At 45.9% G+C, this 14331-nt stretch overlaps 1 protein-coding gene across 2 annotated transcripts in view; it reads left to right on the top strand.

The window, feature by feature from the left end:
- Positions 1 to 14331, top strand: part of fry (microtubule binding protein furry) — a 43558-nt gene that overhangs the window by 21871 nt on the left and 7356 nt on the right. For both annotated transcript variants that reach the window (XM_075681603.1, XM_075681602.1), the window contains exons 7-8: positions 488 to 3749; positions 7623 to 7841. In XM_075681603.1, coding sequence (XP_075537718.1) covers positions 488 to 3749; positions 7623 to 7841 — 3481 coding nt within the window. The remainder of the gene's footprint in view (positions 1 to 487; positions 3750 to 7622; positions 7842 to 14331) is intronic.

Raw genomic sequence — 14331 nt, 5'->3', positions numbered from 1 at the left:
CGCGAGATGTTCTCGCAGAAGCATGGGTTGGCGCACGCGCAGGTCGGCACGTCCGTCCCGCTTGCTTCCCGAACCCAAAGAGAGAGCGCCTTCCGCTCCCGCACCCGAGTAACCCCGCTGGTAACAGCGCAACACTCGCGCCATCTCTCGCGCTGCGCTTCAACCACATCGACCGCCGCGGGCGTCACGCAGGCCACGCGGTGAAGCGGGATTGCAGGAGATGGGGGGAAAACAAGATATCTGGGGACGCGCGTGAGTCGCGCATCCCCACAGTGTCTGTAACTGAAATAACCTGCAGGTGACCCAGGCCAGTGCACAAGCACAGTGGTTCAACAAGGTTCACAAAGATAAATCACAAAGTCATCATAAGATCATCACAAGTTTACTACAAAATCTATCAAGATACATGAGGCTGCAATGAGGTCCAGTAGCAATTGCATTGACTGTACTTTGGGTTCATGTGGTACTTTTCTTTTTTTCTGTCCAGGTGTAACTTGGCGGTCATGCTGCTTACGGATGTTGTGGTGAGCGGCGTGCCTCTGGATTGGGGGCCTCACCTGCCCATGCTGCTCCACGTGCTCTTCCTCGGGCTCGACCACGCTCGACCGCTTGTGCACGAACACTGCACTCGCCTCTTGCTCAATTTGCTTGTCGTTGTGGCTCAGCACAGGGACCACCTGGGGATTGCACGCATCCTTCTCGACAACCGTGTTCGCCAACTGGGTTATGGCATACATTCCCAGCCACGTGTGCTGTCCACCACCAACTTTACGGAGCCAGTGTCAATGATTGATGCCACGTCTGCTCAACCTACGCCAGCAACTGCAGCCACCTTGGTTCAAGACCAGTCATCAACCAGCCAGTGCAACACAGCTACCTCATCGTCAACAACAACAACTATGACAACGACGATAACCACAGGATGCCAAATCAATGCTCAGTCTAGCAGCAACCAGCCTAACTCGGAGTCCACTGTGCGAATCAAGCTGGGAGGCACAGACCTAGAACAAGATCTTTGTTGTTTACGGCCCATTGAAGCAACAATCAAGGCCCTAATCGACTTCCTTGCTTCTAAGAAAGACTCACCCCTATGGGCTTATGAAGATATCACAGCCAAAGTGTGGACCGTGAAAAGTGCGGAGCAGCTGAGCACATTTGTTCATCATGTGGTGACCGTGTTCAAGGACTCTCTTCCGCAGGCTCACATAGAGCAGCGGTGGGCACAAGTTGCCCTGCAGCTGGCACTTTCGTGCTCGTCACGTCACTATGCAGGCCGTTCGCTGCAGATCTTTCGTGCATTGCGCGTGCCAATAACGACTCGCATGCTGGTTGACATCTTGTCGCGGCTTGTTGAAACTGTCGCCGAACAGGGAGAAGACATGCAGGGTTATGTAACAGAGCTAATGCTCACCCTTGAGGAAGGTGTTGACTCTCTGGACACAAACCTCAGAATTGATGATCTGATGCGAGAGATTTTTCAGTCAGCACCAAATATTGCTGGTAAAGATAACCGAAGGAGTGCTCCCCCACCCTTGGACTCTCCAGTTGGAACCCCGTTTGTTTCTCATATACGCAGCACTTCGTACTCAGTCTCCTACTCTGGAAAAAAGCTGCCCGAAAGTCCAACATCTGACTGCCGTGAGTCCAGGTCACGTGCATACACAGACGACGAGGCAAGATTGCGGGGCAACAGCCTGGGACGTTCTCGCAGCGCTCTCTCACTGAAGATGGCTGATGAACAGTACACCCAAGAAGATAAAATGACCTTGTTGGCACAGTTCTTTTGGATCGCTGTGTCCCTTCTTGATTCTGACTATGAGCATGAGTTCCTACTTGCCCTGCGCTTGTTGGACAAGGTGCTCAGCAAGCAGCCGCTAGAGAACACAGACTTCCTGGAAAAAGTGGATAAAATCCAGCACCAGATGAAGTGGCCTGGCTTTCCTGGACTGCATGCTCTGCTGCTTAAGGGTTGCACCAGTCCAGCTGCATTTGACCAGACCATCAACATCCTTTGCCAGCTGACCCATCATCTAGACGTGCCAGTTGTGGACCCTACAGAATCGCTGGCTTTCCCATTTCACGTAATGGCACTGCTGCCGTACCTACTCTTGAACTTCGATGACCCTGCTCCATTGTGCGTCCGTGCTGCAAGGGCCATTGCCCAGGTGTGCATGGAGCGATCGCAAAAGCTGGAAAACCTTGCCACAGTAATGACTCTCTACAGCCAGCACTCTTTCAGCAAAGAGAACCTGCAGTGGACCAAGTGTGTGGTCAAGTACCTCTATGATGCCTACTCTCATGTATTCATTGGCATCGTCTCTTTCCTCGTTGAGACAGTGGAAAAAGGACCTCCCTCATTAATGCAGCATATGCTCAATGTCCTCTACTGTATTCTTCTCTACATGGACATCCAAAGTGCGGCACAGACAATCAATGCTGACCTTCTGCGAGCCATTGCTCGCCACGTGGAGGGCTCTCACTGGAAAGACGTGTTAAAGATCTTGAAGCATGTTGTGGCTCGGTCATCCAGCTTGGCTGCACCACCTTCGTCAGTTCCTGCGTCCCTTTCGGGTGTAACCACAGCTGATTGCATTAGTATTGCCTCCAGCACTTCATTTGCGGAATCTGAGTTTTCTGCCAAACGAGAGCTGCCCGGTCGCACCATTGATTTTACGTTTGACCTCTCCATAACTCCTGTTGTAGGCCTAAACCCAGACACCAAAGAGGAAACTAATGAAACCAAAGAAGAGAAGAGCTCCCCTAGGCGTAGCTTGTCGCATAATCATTCTTTCAGTGAAAATGGCTCTCTAGGTGGCTGGAGGCGCCCTTGGCTGTCACAGGGACGAACTCGTGAGCACCTCATCAGCCTGTTGACGGCCTGTGGCCAACGTGTTGGGCTTCCTAAAAGTCCCTCGGTCATTTTCAGCCAGACCAGCGACGTCGCCGAGCGTCAGTCCTCCATGTGCAGCAGCACGGAGGAGGTGTCTGCCACCAACAACGATGTCTCGGCTGACAGCAAACTGGACGATGGCACGCACAGTGACCAGCAGTTTGGGATCTTCAAGGACTTTGATTTCCTTGAGTACGAGCTGGAAAGTCAGGAAGGCGAGAGCATGGACAACTTCAACTGGGGAGTACGGCGCCGGTCGCCCCCCAATTTTGACGTGCAGTGCACGGGTGTGGTCCAGCCCTCTGGATCTGACTCGAGCATCACTGTGCGCTACAGTGTCACGACACCCAGGCGGGAAGAGTCCTCTGATGATGATGCTGGTAGTGTTTCACCCCTTTACGATCACTCGGAGCTGCCAAGTTGCACAAGCAGCCTTGTCTTCCCTGCAATTTCATTACCTCTTAAAGGCAGCTTTCGGAGACCTGGAAGCCCTGTGTCAGTATCATCACAGAGCTTTGTCAGTGATGGTGACCTCACCCTTAGCAATACTTCGCCGAGCTTTTCTCCACTTACGGCGACTGCACCGCCACTTGATGATGCAGAAGATGCTTGGAGAGCGAGCTTACACCGCCTGATGGCTGCCTCTCCAGAGGACACCAGTTCCATCTACCAGACACTGGGGCGGCTGCTACGGGAGTCATTCCGCAAAGTCTCCCGTATGACACGAGAGTCCTGCCAGCTACTGTCTGGCACTGACTGCCTCCGCCGTGTGACTGCCCTGTTTCTCAACGTGCTTGATGTGCTGGCCACTCAAGCGGAACTGCCCTTCGTCTATGTAGACCCCCAAGTGACTTCCATAGTAAGTAACTCTTCTAGACATAGCTTGTGTGTTTGTTTGTTTGTTTATTTATTTATTTATTTATTTATTTATTTATTTATTTATTTATTTATTTGCATTTCCACAATAACATTGTGGCAGTTATTTGTGGCAACAATACCTTTTGGTTTGGCTGAGTTTGGCATAAAACCAAGTTTTGATTATAAAAGTCACTAAGTCACACTTATACTATGACCCTTATATGTTCCTTCCTTTTCCACTTGCACATTTTCACCTTGGTTTTGACCTTGTAAACTGGGGGTGTACGAATACTCGAATATTCGATTTCGAATAGAATTGCAGACATTCGGATATTTCTATTCACGAATCCATGATCTAATATTGGATTTTTCTTACATTAACTTTTTCAAAATATTGGTACGTTCAGTGAATGACCCAGCCGTGTTTGGTGCCATGATGTGTGCAGCATTCCCATGGCGCATGATCTTTATCGGTAGAAGGTTCGACCAGGTCGACCGAATCGATGAAAACCATTAACGCTACTTGAACAGAGGGAAAAACAAAAGCAGGGCATGTGGAAAGCATGGAAGCATGAGTGAAGATCAAGCGAATTAGCCACAGGAAGACATGCTGATCACATTGAATGCACGAGTTCAGTGTTCACACATGCAGATTTGTGCAGTTTGGAGCTTTCTGCTTACATGCAAGTACACAGGTGAACTTGGTACACGTGCTCGCGGTAGTGACCAGCTGGTTGACCGTGGACCTGAATGCTGCTTCAACAGCTGTCAATCTAACCCATAAGCGTGATCTTGTGACCGATCATTGATGAGTCACCTGTAGGAACATAATAATGACAAGCTTTCCCCGACGGCTTGCAGCACATTATCACAGGGGCCGGCGCATGTCTAGCCGCTAGGTCTAATCGAAGCTGCATTGTTGGGTGTTCGCAACTAAAGTTGCAATTACTGAATTAATGCAGATCTATTCACATTGGTTGCACAACCCTCAAAATGCCAACAAAATGCCTCGCTAACAAAAGTGAGTGCACAGGATGACCATTGCATGTTCACAGCTGCCATCTTTGAGAAATACCGTTCGGTGGCTCCTTGTTTCGAATGTTATTTGTATGCACACAATGGTCTCTTTTTGTAGCTTTGAGCGACCTGTCACAAGACTAGCTTTGGATTTACATGGTGGGTTTGAAAATATCATGTGGCAGCGCACTGACCTGTGGCTGCAGATGGAAAAAAGGAAAGGGGGACAGAGGAGAACGTTGCGCGAACTTGCCATGGGCTTCCTGACGTTTTGAGGACTCTTTACGATTGGCATCGACCATGATCAATGTGTATAGCACCAGTACCCGCGCGAGCAATGGCAAATGACTTCATGTGCTTTCCCCACTTTTGTCTGTCGTGCAGATGGGCCTTAATGAACTGAGGTTGACCCATAGAAACTACCTGCCATAAAGATGGAAAAACCATCCTGTTTTCTGGAAGGAAACTGGAAAGCAACATTTTATAAGAAATAGAAGATTTCTATTGAGCACTATTAAACTGAAATCCCCATTTGCATTTAGTGCAACTTTGCCATTTTCTTCAGCCTCAAAGGAAAAAAAGCACTTAGATAATTCTGTTTGATAGACATTCTATCAATAAAAAAATATTTTCCAGACCTTTGTATGTGAACTATGCATACTAATTTGGTGTTCCCTTTAATGAGAGTAAAGAGCATACTATACATACCGATTCTTATGTACCTAAGTTACTGATAGCTAGCAAGGTTCTTGTTAAGTAATGCGATTAGCCTCCTGAGCATGTGTAGCACTGTCTTTTGCACAGAAATTGGAAGCATCAAAGTTTGTAATAAATTTTCTGATATTTGATATTCTATTCAATATTCAATTTGAAATCAACTATTCGGTATTTGCACTCCCCTAATTATTGCTGTTAACAGAATCCAGCAATGAAGGATGATTGTGTGGTAGACTAACATGCTGCTAAGTAATCGAATAATTCTGAAAATGCCCTGTTGCCTGTGTTGTTGTTGGAAAAGAAAAGCAGATGAACTTAGCTCTTGTTTGCAACTACCCTGTTCATTGTAAAGCTGGTAGCTTAAAGGGGCCCTGAACCATCCCTTGGGCTTGATGAAATAACATAGTCTGCGGATAGCATACACTGCTGTCAACATCTCAGCCAAGTTTTGCTGACGTACATGGTGTGTGGAGCTTTCAAGCAGATCGTGAAGTCACTTTTCTCTCTAACGCTCTCTTTTCAACAGAAGGCCCTGTCCTCACTCTCTTCTGGATGCTTTATTTCGTCATCGGATGCTTTATTTTGTCATTCCCTTAGACGGCTGCTATTGGCGGATAGCTGACATCAAGCTGCGATCAGCCACATGGCCTAGATACCGCAGCTGCTGCAGGGTGCCACTAGCTAAGCACACTGCGGCTCGCTGAGTTTGGCTTATGTTTAGCGCGTCATAGGCACCAAAGGTGGAAGTCGTGATGTCTATGTTAACATCCAAAATGAAAATTGAACTGAACGCCATGGTGGCATATAGAGGGCGGAGCGTTGTGGGCACGCCCCACTGCACCATAGCCTTCACAGTGCAAGGCATTGAAGAAGGAACGGGAGCACAGCGGAGGCCGTGGTTGATTGCCAATAACTCCACTGATGCTGAACGCATCGAAGTACTTTTTGCAGCAAAGTATTTCTGAAATACCCTATTTTCACTTTAAATGCCTCTCTCCACTTTCATAAAAAGTGGTTCAGGGACCCTTTAAGTTGTAGCTCATGCCAGAAAAATAAGCTTTTTCTTCACTTTAGCCTTCCAAGCTTTAGGGTCTGCAACATATCTGCATGTGAATTTTGTGTTCATTTGCTCTCATTTCCGCCACCTGTACATGCTACAGCTCATCATCATGTAATGGTCAGGCAACAGCACTTTGTTTGATCTCTGATGGTTTCTCGCCCACGTATTTATTAAGCAAGCCAGGGGCAAAAATGTTGGCCACCTTCATCCAATCGATGTTCCCACGGAGCCTTTCTTCCGTGTAGGCATGGACCTTCTTGGCCCCTTACCCACATCCATAAAAGGGAGCAAATGCATAGCTGTTACCACAGTCTATGCTTGAAGTCAACACTGGTGAACACATCTCTTTTTTCCTTTTTTTTCCCAACATAAATGGTAGTAGATATTGTATAATAGCTTTTATTAAAATTTTCCACACTAGATGGTAGTAGGCATTCCTTGCATGCAGGAGTTTCCCTATTTGCATGAGATTTTCTGCGGTGACGGCAAACATGGGGTGTTATCCACGTGGCACAAAAATGCAACATGTTCCTATTGATCAGGTAATGATAGCCAAAGGGACAAGAGAATTGACTTTGTGTTTCTCTCTCTCTGAGTGAAGATGGCAGCAGTGGCACTCTAGATGACATGAGCCAGAAGTTCTGTATTTTGAGTACTACATAGTTTCCATTAGTTTGAACAGCATCTGTGAAAGAACACTGCAACTTTACTACTGTCACTCAAAACAATCTGTCTCTTGTATGAAGTTCCAAGAAGTCGAAAGTGGGCAATTAGTATTTGTAAATAAGTATTTATTTTTCACTGAATGAAATTTGCAGGCATACATTTGTACTTTAAACATGTTCTTGAAGCATTTCACATCAGAAAAAAAAATATGAGGTCTGAAGCAGTTGTAACAGGTGCCACCTATGACTTCATATGAAAGACCATATGTGAGGCTGTAAAGTCACAAAGCACAAGTTAAGGCTTTGTGCCTTAATGGTGCCTCTGCTTGTTCTGGTTCTGGCATCTCATATAATGAATGGCTGTCCTTTGACTCAGACAGATTGCATGTTCTTCTTTCTTTCACCATGCTATCAGGGCCGCGGAGGAGCAGTGACAGAGCGTCTGCGATGCCTGGTGCTGGAGGAGCAGGAGCACTGGGAGACGTTCTTGGAGAAGCGGGAGCATCTGGCGGAGGCAGCAGATGCCGTGCGTTCGGGTGCCAAGCTGGAGGCCCTCGGTGAATCTCTCTCCCAGGAACTCCTGCTGGAGCAGCGCCTTGACCTGTGCCGTGCACTCTACCGGCTACACTTTCAGGTCTCTGGTGCTGCCTTATGGTGACTCTCTATACTCCTCTAAAGTAGTATTAATCAGCCAGTTGTTGAGGGAATATTAGTTAAGTCCTTGTGATATGAATATTTAAAGTGAAGCTTTCATTGTGATGTCTGACTGGTTTAGATGCTTTGGTCGGTGGTGTTGGTTGGACTCTAGAGAAAGGGAAAAAGGGTGGCAGCAAGAAGAGGACAGTATGATAGCAAGTAACACAAACCAGTTATTTGGGGCAAGTGTTAACATAATGAGGCTTCCACCAAAGAGTGGAGATGTCATAAGCATTAGGGTTGACATGAGAGACTGGAACTTGGTCAGCTGCAGTAATGAAGTGGACTTGAATGGTTCACTTATGGCATCTTCAGATGGTCACCACAATCTTCTGAATTCAAGCGAACTGATTCCAGGGCCACTTTGAATCCAAGTAGGAGATATCTTGCACCAACTGCACAGCTGGCTGCTTTTTGGAGCAGTGAGAGGAAAGGAAGCAAAAGCTGAGGGTACTTCCGGTAATGCAGCCAGTGCTGCCACCAGTGCCGGCAGCATTGAGACAGGTTTAGGTCTGAAACATGGCAGCATATGAACGAAGAAGAGTCCTCCTTCAGCACAACCATAAGAACAGGTGGGGTCACATGACCAGGAACTGACCATATTTCTCAGCTGCTTTGACAGCAATACAGGGAGCGCCTTTCGGCACTCTGATCTGGAGTCAAGCAATTGGAAATGACCATCCAAATGTACCGTAGAGTGCAGCGGTGGCGTAGAGGAAAAACACCCGCCTCACATGCAAGAGGTCCGTGGTTCGAATCCCCGGTGCCGGCAATTTTCCACCGGATTAAAAAAAAAGAAAAATCCGCGCGTTGATAAAATTGCATAAACAGGCCTGGAGTGTGGCCTGATCCTGGTGACCAGAACTGGTAACGCACTCCCTCACCAGAGCAGGATTGTCCACCCTGGTGCAGTACTTGGCCACAACCTCCTATATGAACACAACAATCAAACCCCGGCCCTCAGTTCCGTGCAGCTGCGAAGCAACTGACCACGGCGGCGGTCAGACCTGCGACGCAGCAGAGGGTGCTAAGAATCCCTGGCTCCGGACAGGCCGCCATTGGAATATGAACCTGGCACCGTTTAACGCTAGAACGTTATCTAGTGAGTCAAGTCTAGCAGTGCTATTGGAGGAATTAGAGGGCAGTAAATGGGATATAATAGGGCTCAGTGAAGTTAGGAGGCCAAAAGAAGCATATACAGTGCTAAAAAGCGGGCATGTCCTGTGCTACCGGGGCTTAGCGGAGAGACGAGAACTAGGAGTTGGATTCCTGATTAATAAGAATATAGGTGGTAACATACAGGAATTCTATAGCATTAACGAGAGGGTGGCAGGTCTTGTTTTGAAACTTAATAAGAGGTACAAAATGAAAGTTGTACAGTTCTACGCCCCTACATCCAGTCATGATGACCAGGAAGCCGAAAGCTTCTATGAAGACGTGGAATTCGCGATGGGTAGAGTGAAAACAAAATACACTATACTAATGGGCGACTTTAATGCCAAGGTAGGCAAGAAGCAGGCCGGAGACAAGGCAGTGGGGGAATATGGCATAGGCACTAGGAATAGCAGGGGAGAGTTATTAGTAGAGTTTGCGGAACAGAATAATATGCGCATAATGAATACCTTCTTCCGCAAGCGCGATAGACGAAAGTGGACGTAGAGGAGCCCGAACGGCGAGACTAGAAATGAAATAGACTTCATACTCTGCACTAACCCTGGCATCATACAAGATGTGGACGTGCTCGGCAAGTTGCGCTGCAGTGACCACAAAATAGTAAGAATTTGAATTAGCCTAGACCTGAGGAGGGAACGGAAGAAACTGGTACATAAGAAGCCAATCAATGAGTTAGCAGTAAGAGGGAAAATAGAGGAATTCCAGATCAAGCTACAGAACAGGTATTCGGCTTTAACTCAGGAAGAGGACCTTAGTGTTGAAGCAATGAACGACAATCTTGTGGGCATCATTAAGGAGTGTGCAATGGAAGTTGGTGGTAACTCTGTTAGACAGGAAACCAGTAAGCTATCGCAGGAGACGAAAGATCTGATCAAGAAACGCCAATGTATGAAAGCCTCTAACCCTACAGCTGGAATAGAACTGGCAGAACTTTCTAAGTTAATCAACAAGCGTAAGACAGCGGACATCAGGAACTATAATATGGATAGAATTGAACAGGCTCTCAGGAACGGAGGAAGCCTAAAAACAGTGAAGAAGAAACTAGGAATAGGCAAGAATCAGATGTATGCGTTAAGAGACAAAGCCGGCAATGTCATTACTAATATGGATGAGATAGTTCAAGTGGCTGAGGAGTTCTATAGAGATTTATACAGTACCAGTGGCAATCATGACGATAATGGAAGAGAAAATATTCTAGAAGAATTCGAAATCCCACAGGTAACGCCGGAAGAAGTAAAGAAAGCCTTGGAAGATATGCAAAAGGGGAAGGCAGCTGGGGAGGATCAGGTAACAGCAGATTTGTTGAAGGATGGTGGACAGATTGTTCTAGAGAAACTGGCCACCCTGTATACGCAATGCCTCATGACCTCGAGCGTACCGGAATCTTGGAAGAATGCTAACATAATCCTAATCCATAAGAAAGGGGACGCAAAGACTTGAAAAATTATAGACCGATCAGCTTACTGTCAGTTGCCTACAAACTATTTACTAAGGTAATCGGAAATAGAATCAGGAACACCTTAGACTTCTGTCAAGCAAAGGACCAGGCAGGATTCCGTAAAGGCTACTCAACAATAGAGCATATTCACACTATCAATCAGGTGATAGAGAAATGTGCAGAATATAACCAACCCTTATATATAGCTTTCATTGATTACGAGAAAGCGTTTGATTCTGTCGAAACCTCAGCAGTCATGGAGGCATTACGGAACCAGGGTGTAGACGAGCCGTATGTAAAAATACTGAAAGATATCTATAGTGGCTCCACAGCCACCATAGTCCTCCATAAAGAAAGCAACAAAATCCCAATAAAGAAAGGCGTCAGGCAGGGAGGTACGATCTCTCCAATGCTATTCACAGCGTGTTTACAGGAGGTATTCAGAGACCTGGATTGGGAAGAATCGGGGATAAAAGTTAATGGAGAATACCTTAGTAACTTGCGATTCGCTGATGATATTGCCTTGCTTAGTAACTCAGGGGACCAGTTGCAATGCATGCTCACTGACCTGGAGAGGCAAAGCAGAAGAGTGGGTCTAAAAATTAATCTGCAGAAAACTAAAGTAATGTTTAACAGTCTTGGAAGAGAACAGCAATTTACAATAGGTAGCGAGGCACTGGAAGTGGTAAGGGAATACATCTACTTAGGGCAGGTAGTGACGGCGGATCCGGATCATGAGACGGAAATAATCAGAAGAATAAGAATGGGCTGGGGTGTGTTTGGCAGATATTCTCAGATCATAAACAGCAGGTTGCCATTATCCCTCAAGAGAAAAGTGTATAGCTGTGTCTTACCAGTACTCACCTATGGGGCAGAAACCTGGAGGCTTACGAAAAGGGTTGTACTCAAATTGAGGACGACGCAACGAGCTATGGAAAGAAGAATGATAGGTGTAACGTTAAGGGATAAGAAAAGAGCAGATTGGGTGAGGGAACAAACGCAAGTTAATGACATCTTAGTTGAAATCAAGAAAAAGAAATGGGCATGGGCAGGACATGTAATGAGGAGGGAAGATAACCGATGGTCATTAAGGGTTACGGACTGGATTCTAAGGGAAGGGAAGCGTAGCAGGGGGCGGCAGAAAGTTAGGTGGGCGGATGAGATTAAGAAGTTTGTAGGGATGACATGGCCACTATTAGTACATGACCGGGGTTGTTGAAGAAGTATGGGAGAGGCCTTTGCCCTGCAGTGGGCGTAACCAGGTTGATGATAGTGATAGATCCAAATGTACCGGAGTGCCCTTTTTTTACTATCTGTATGTAGGCTTTTGGGAGTGCTTTAGCATGCTCAATAATGACCATCCAAAGATGCCACTAAATTGGGTCTCATAGTGCATGGAATTTGCATGCTTTGTAATTTCATGTGAAAGTGCTTATATGTGTGGTGAGAATGACATTCTCACATGATGCCCTGGGGAGGAATTTTTTGTTCGTTATGAATAAAACAAAAAGGTGAAGCAGACATCTAAGCCGAAAGGATGCTTTTTATGTGAAAATTTTTTTTAATTGCATGGCTTTTGACTTGGAATTTAAGCTGTCTCACATCTTACGGCATCTTGTAAGACAGCTAGTTAGTAATGTGGACGTGAAGCTTTCAATTTGTGCAAATAGTTTGTGCAGCCTTTAATGTGATATAGTGGCATGTTGATATGTTGTTCTTAGACAATTGTACATGATGTATGAATCCAGCTTTGACTTAAGCGTCCAGGCCCACTTTAGAGGCTTAGAAACATTGCATAGTGATATTGTGATGGCTGGCTGGTTACATGGACCATAGACTGACCAAAAATTTCTGACCCATTTGTAGGGATGCACTTATGCCATATCTGTGCTTGTGTATATCTGCAGCACGTACCATGCGTTTTCCTAAATACAAGTGAGTGATGGGGCTGGCTTAGATGCATGCCAGCTTACAGAAAAAGCGACAGCCTTTTTGAAATGTTTTTGTGTTAATTTCTTGATTAATAAAACCTAAGGTGAGAGATGTAGGAAAGTAGATGTATATTCATGTTGGGTTGTGTTATACCCCTGTCACACAGGCACCCGCTAACTCCATGTTAAGGGAGTTGCGCTCCATGTCACACGATCTCCCTTGTGCCAGGGAAGTTAAATGGAGATTTTGGTGAAGGGAGTTGGGCAGTGACCATCACGGTTGGATAGAATACTCTCATGCCCAGATAGCTACAGCTGCTAAGAAAACCATGCATATAAGATCGCCGTAACTGGATCACTGACAAATTTTAGCATTATTATTTTTGTTGCCTTGGTTTATACGCCACATAATGGGAGCTTTTAATTTGTTTTTTAGGACGTAGCACCTGTACCTTCTACATCAATGCGTCCCCATGCCGCATGGATAAATGTCGTTCCACCATTTAGTTTGTTTATCCGCTTTGTTACTCATTTGGAAGCTGTTGAGCTCGCTGTAAACACATGCACACGCACGATTGCACAGTTCAAAATCACAACTCTAAATGCACCAGTCAAACAATGTGACCGATGCTGGCCGTGCACGAACGCAAGAGCACAGTGTGGCCAGCATTGCTTTCAACTTAGCTATGCTTGGAAAACAAGACTTTCAGTAACATACAGCAAACTTTCTCGCTGTGATTTATTAGATTACATATTACATTAAACAAAAACTACGGTGACTGTATATGTGAGCAGTTGCACGCGAAAGTAAGCACAGGAGCACAGTTTCTGTCTCATGCAGCACCCGTCGAAAGCTCGCATTGTGCCATGTACCACGGCCACAACTCCATTGCTGTAGATCTCCATTAGGAAGTCTCTTGCGGGTGCCCGTGTGGCAGGGGTATTAGTATAAATAGGGCTTCATTTGTGTAACAGATGCTGAGAGGTAAACAAGACAATATCAAATGGTTGTCACATGGTGCTTCCTTTGTGCTTTGTATTCATAATGTTGTCACTTTCACAGTTTTACATTTCTTTTTATTTCTTTATGTGTTTCCTTATGCATTTCCTTATGCTCAATATTAGAGGTATGGATAATGCCCGGTAGCTGCTCTACTTTTTGCTGGCTCCTCTGGATAACCAATATTAACCTGTTCATAAGACCTGCTCACTTTCTCATTTTTGTTTTGACGGATGTCTTCGTGTGACCTGTTACATATTACTTCACCTTAATTGGGTGCTTGTGTATATTTTTTCCCCATTTGTACCAAGTGCATCCATAGGCTTTTTTTGCCCGAAACCACACTACACAGACACTTTAAATAAATATAAGGAAGTTGTGTCAGGTTAAATAAAATATGCTTATTCAAGAGGAGGAAACTACAGGTAGGCATGCAACACGGTAGCAAACGAAGCTGTTAGACATAAAACTTTCAAGATGAACTTGCCTAATTAAAGGAGAAAACAGCTTTGCGTTGGCTCACACTCGTAATTTGTTGCACTGAGCTGCGTTTTCAGTTTTTAGCATATCCATGCTCTTTCGTGCTCATGTACAGAGTGGTCGACTGTTAAAGGGAACACTTGAGTGCAGAGCATGTCCAGATTTTTCTCTTTCACAAGAGTACAATTGCCTACATTTGCAGCAGATAACTTCCGGCTGGTAGCTCTGATTCTTTTAGACACCTCCCCTGCTAATGAGCATGTCATGGGGGCCCGGCGGCCTGCATCAAGCCACCATCCTCCTCAGCTCACCCTCCCATGTTTTTCCTCGCACCTACAGTAAACGGCGCGCGAGGCACAATCTTATTGCACTTGGACTTTATATGGAACCTAGGGTTCTTCCGGCA

The sequence above is a fragment of the Dermacentor variabilis genome, chromosome 2, assembly GCF_050947875.1.
Source record: "Dermacentor variabilis isolate Ectoservices chromosome 2, ASM5094787v1, whole genome shotgun sequence".
NCBI lineage: Eukaryota > Metazoa > Arthropoda > Arachnida > Ixodida > Ixodidae > Dermacentor > Dermacentor variabilis.
This window is presented reverse-complemented; position numbering and strand designations above follow the sequence as displayed.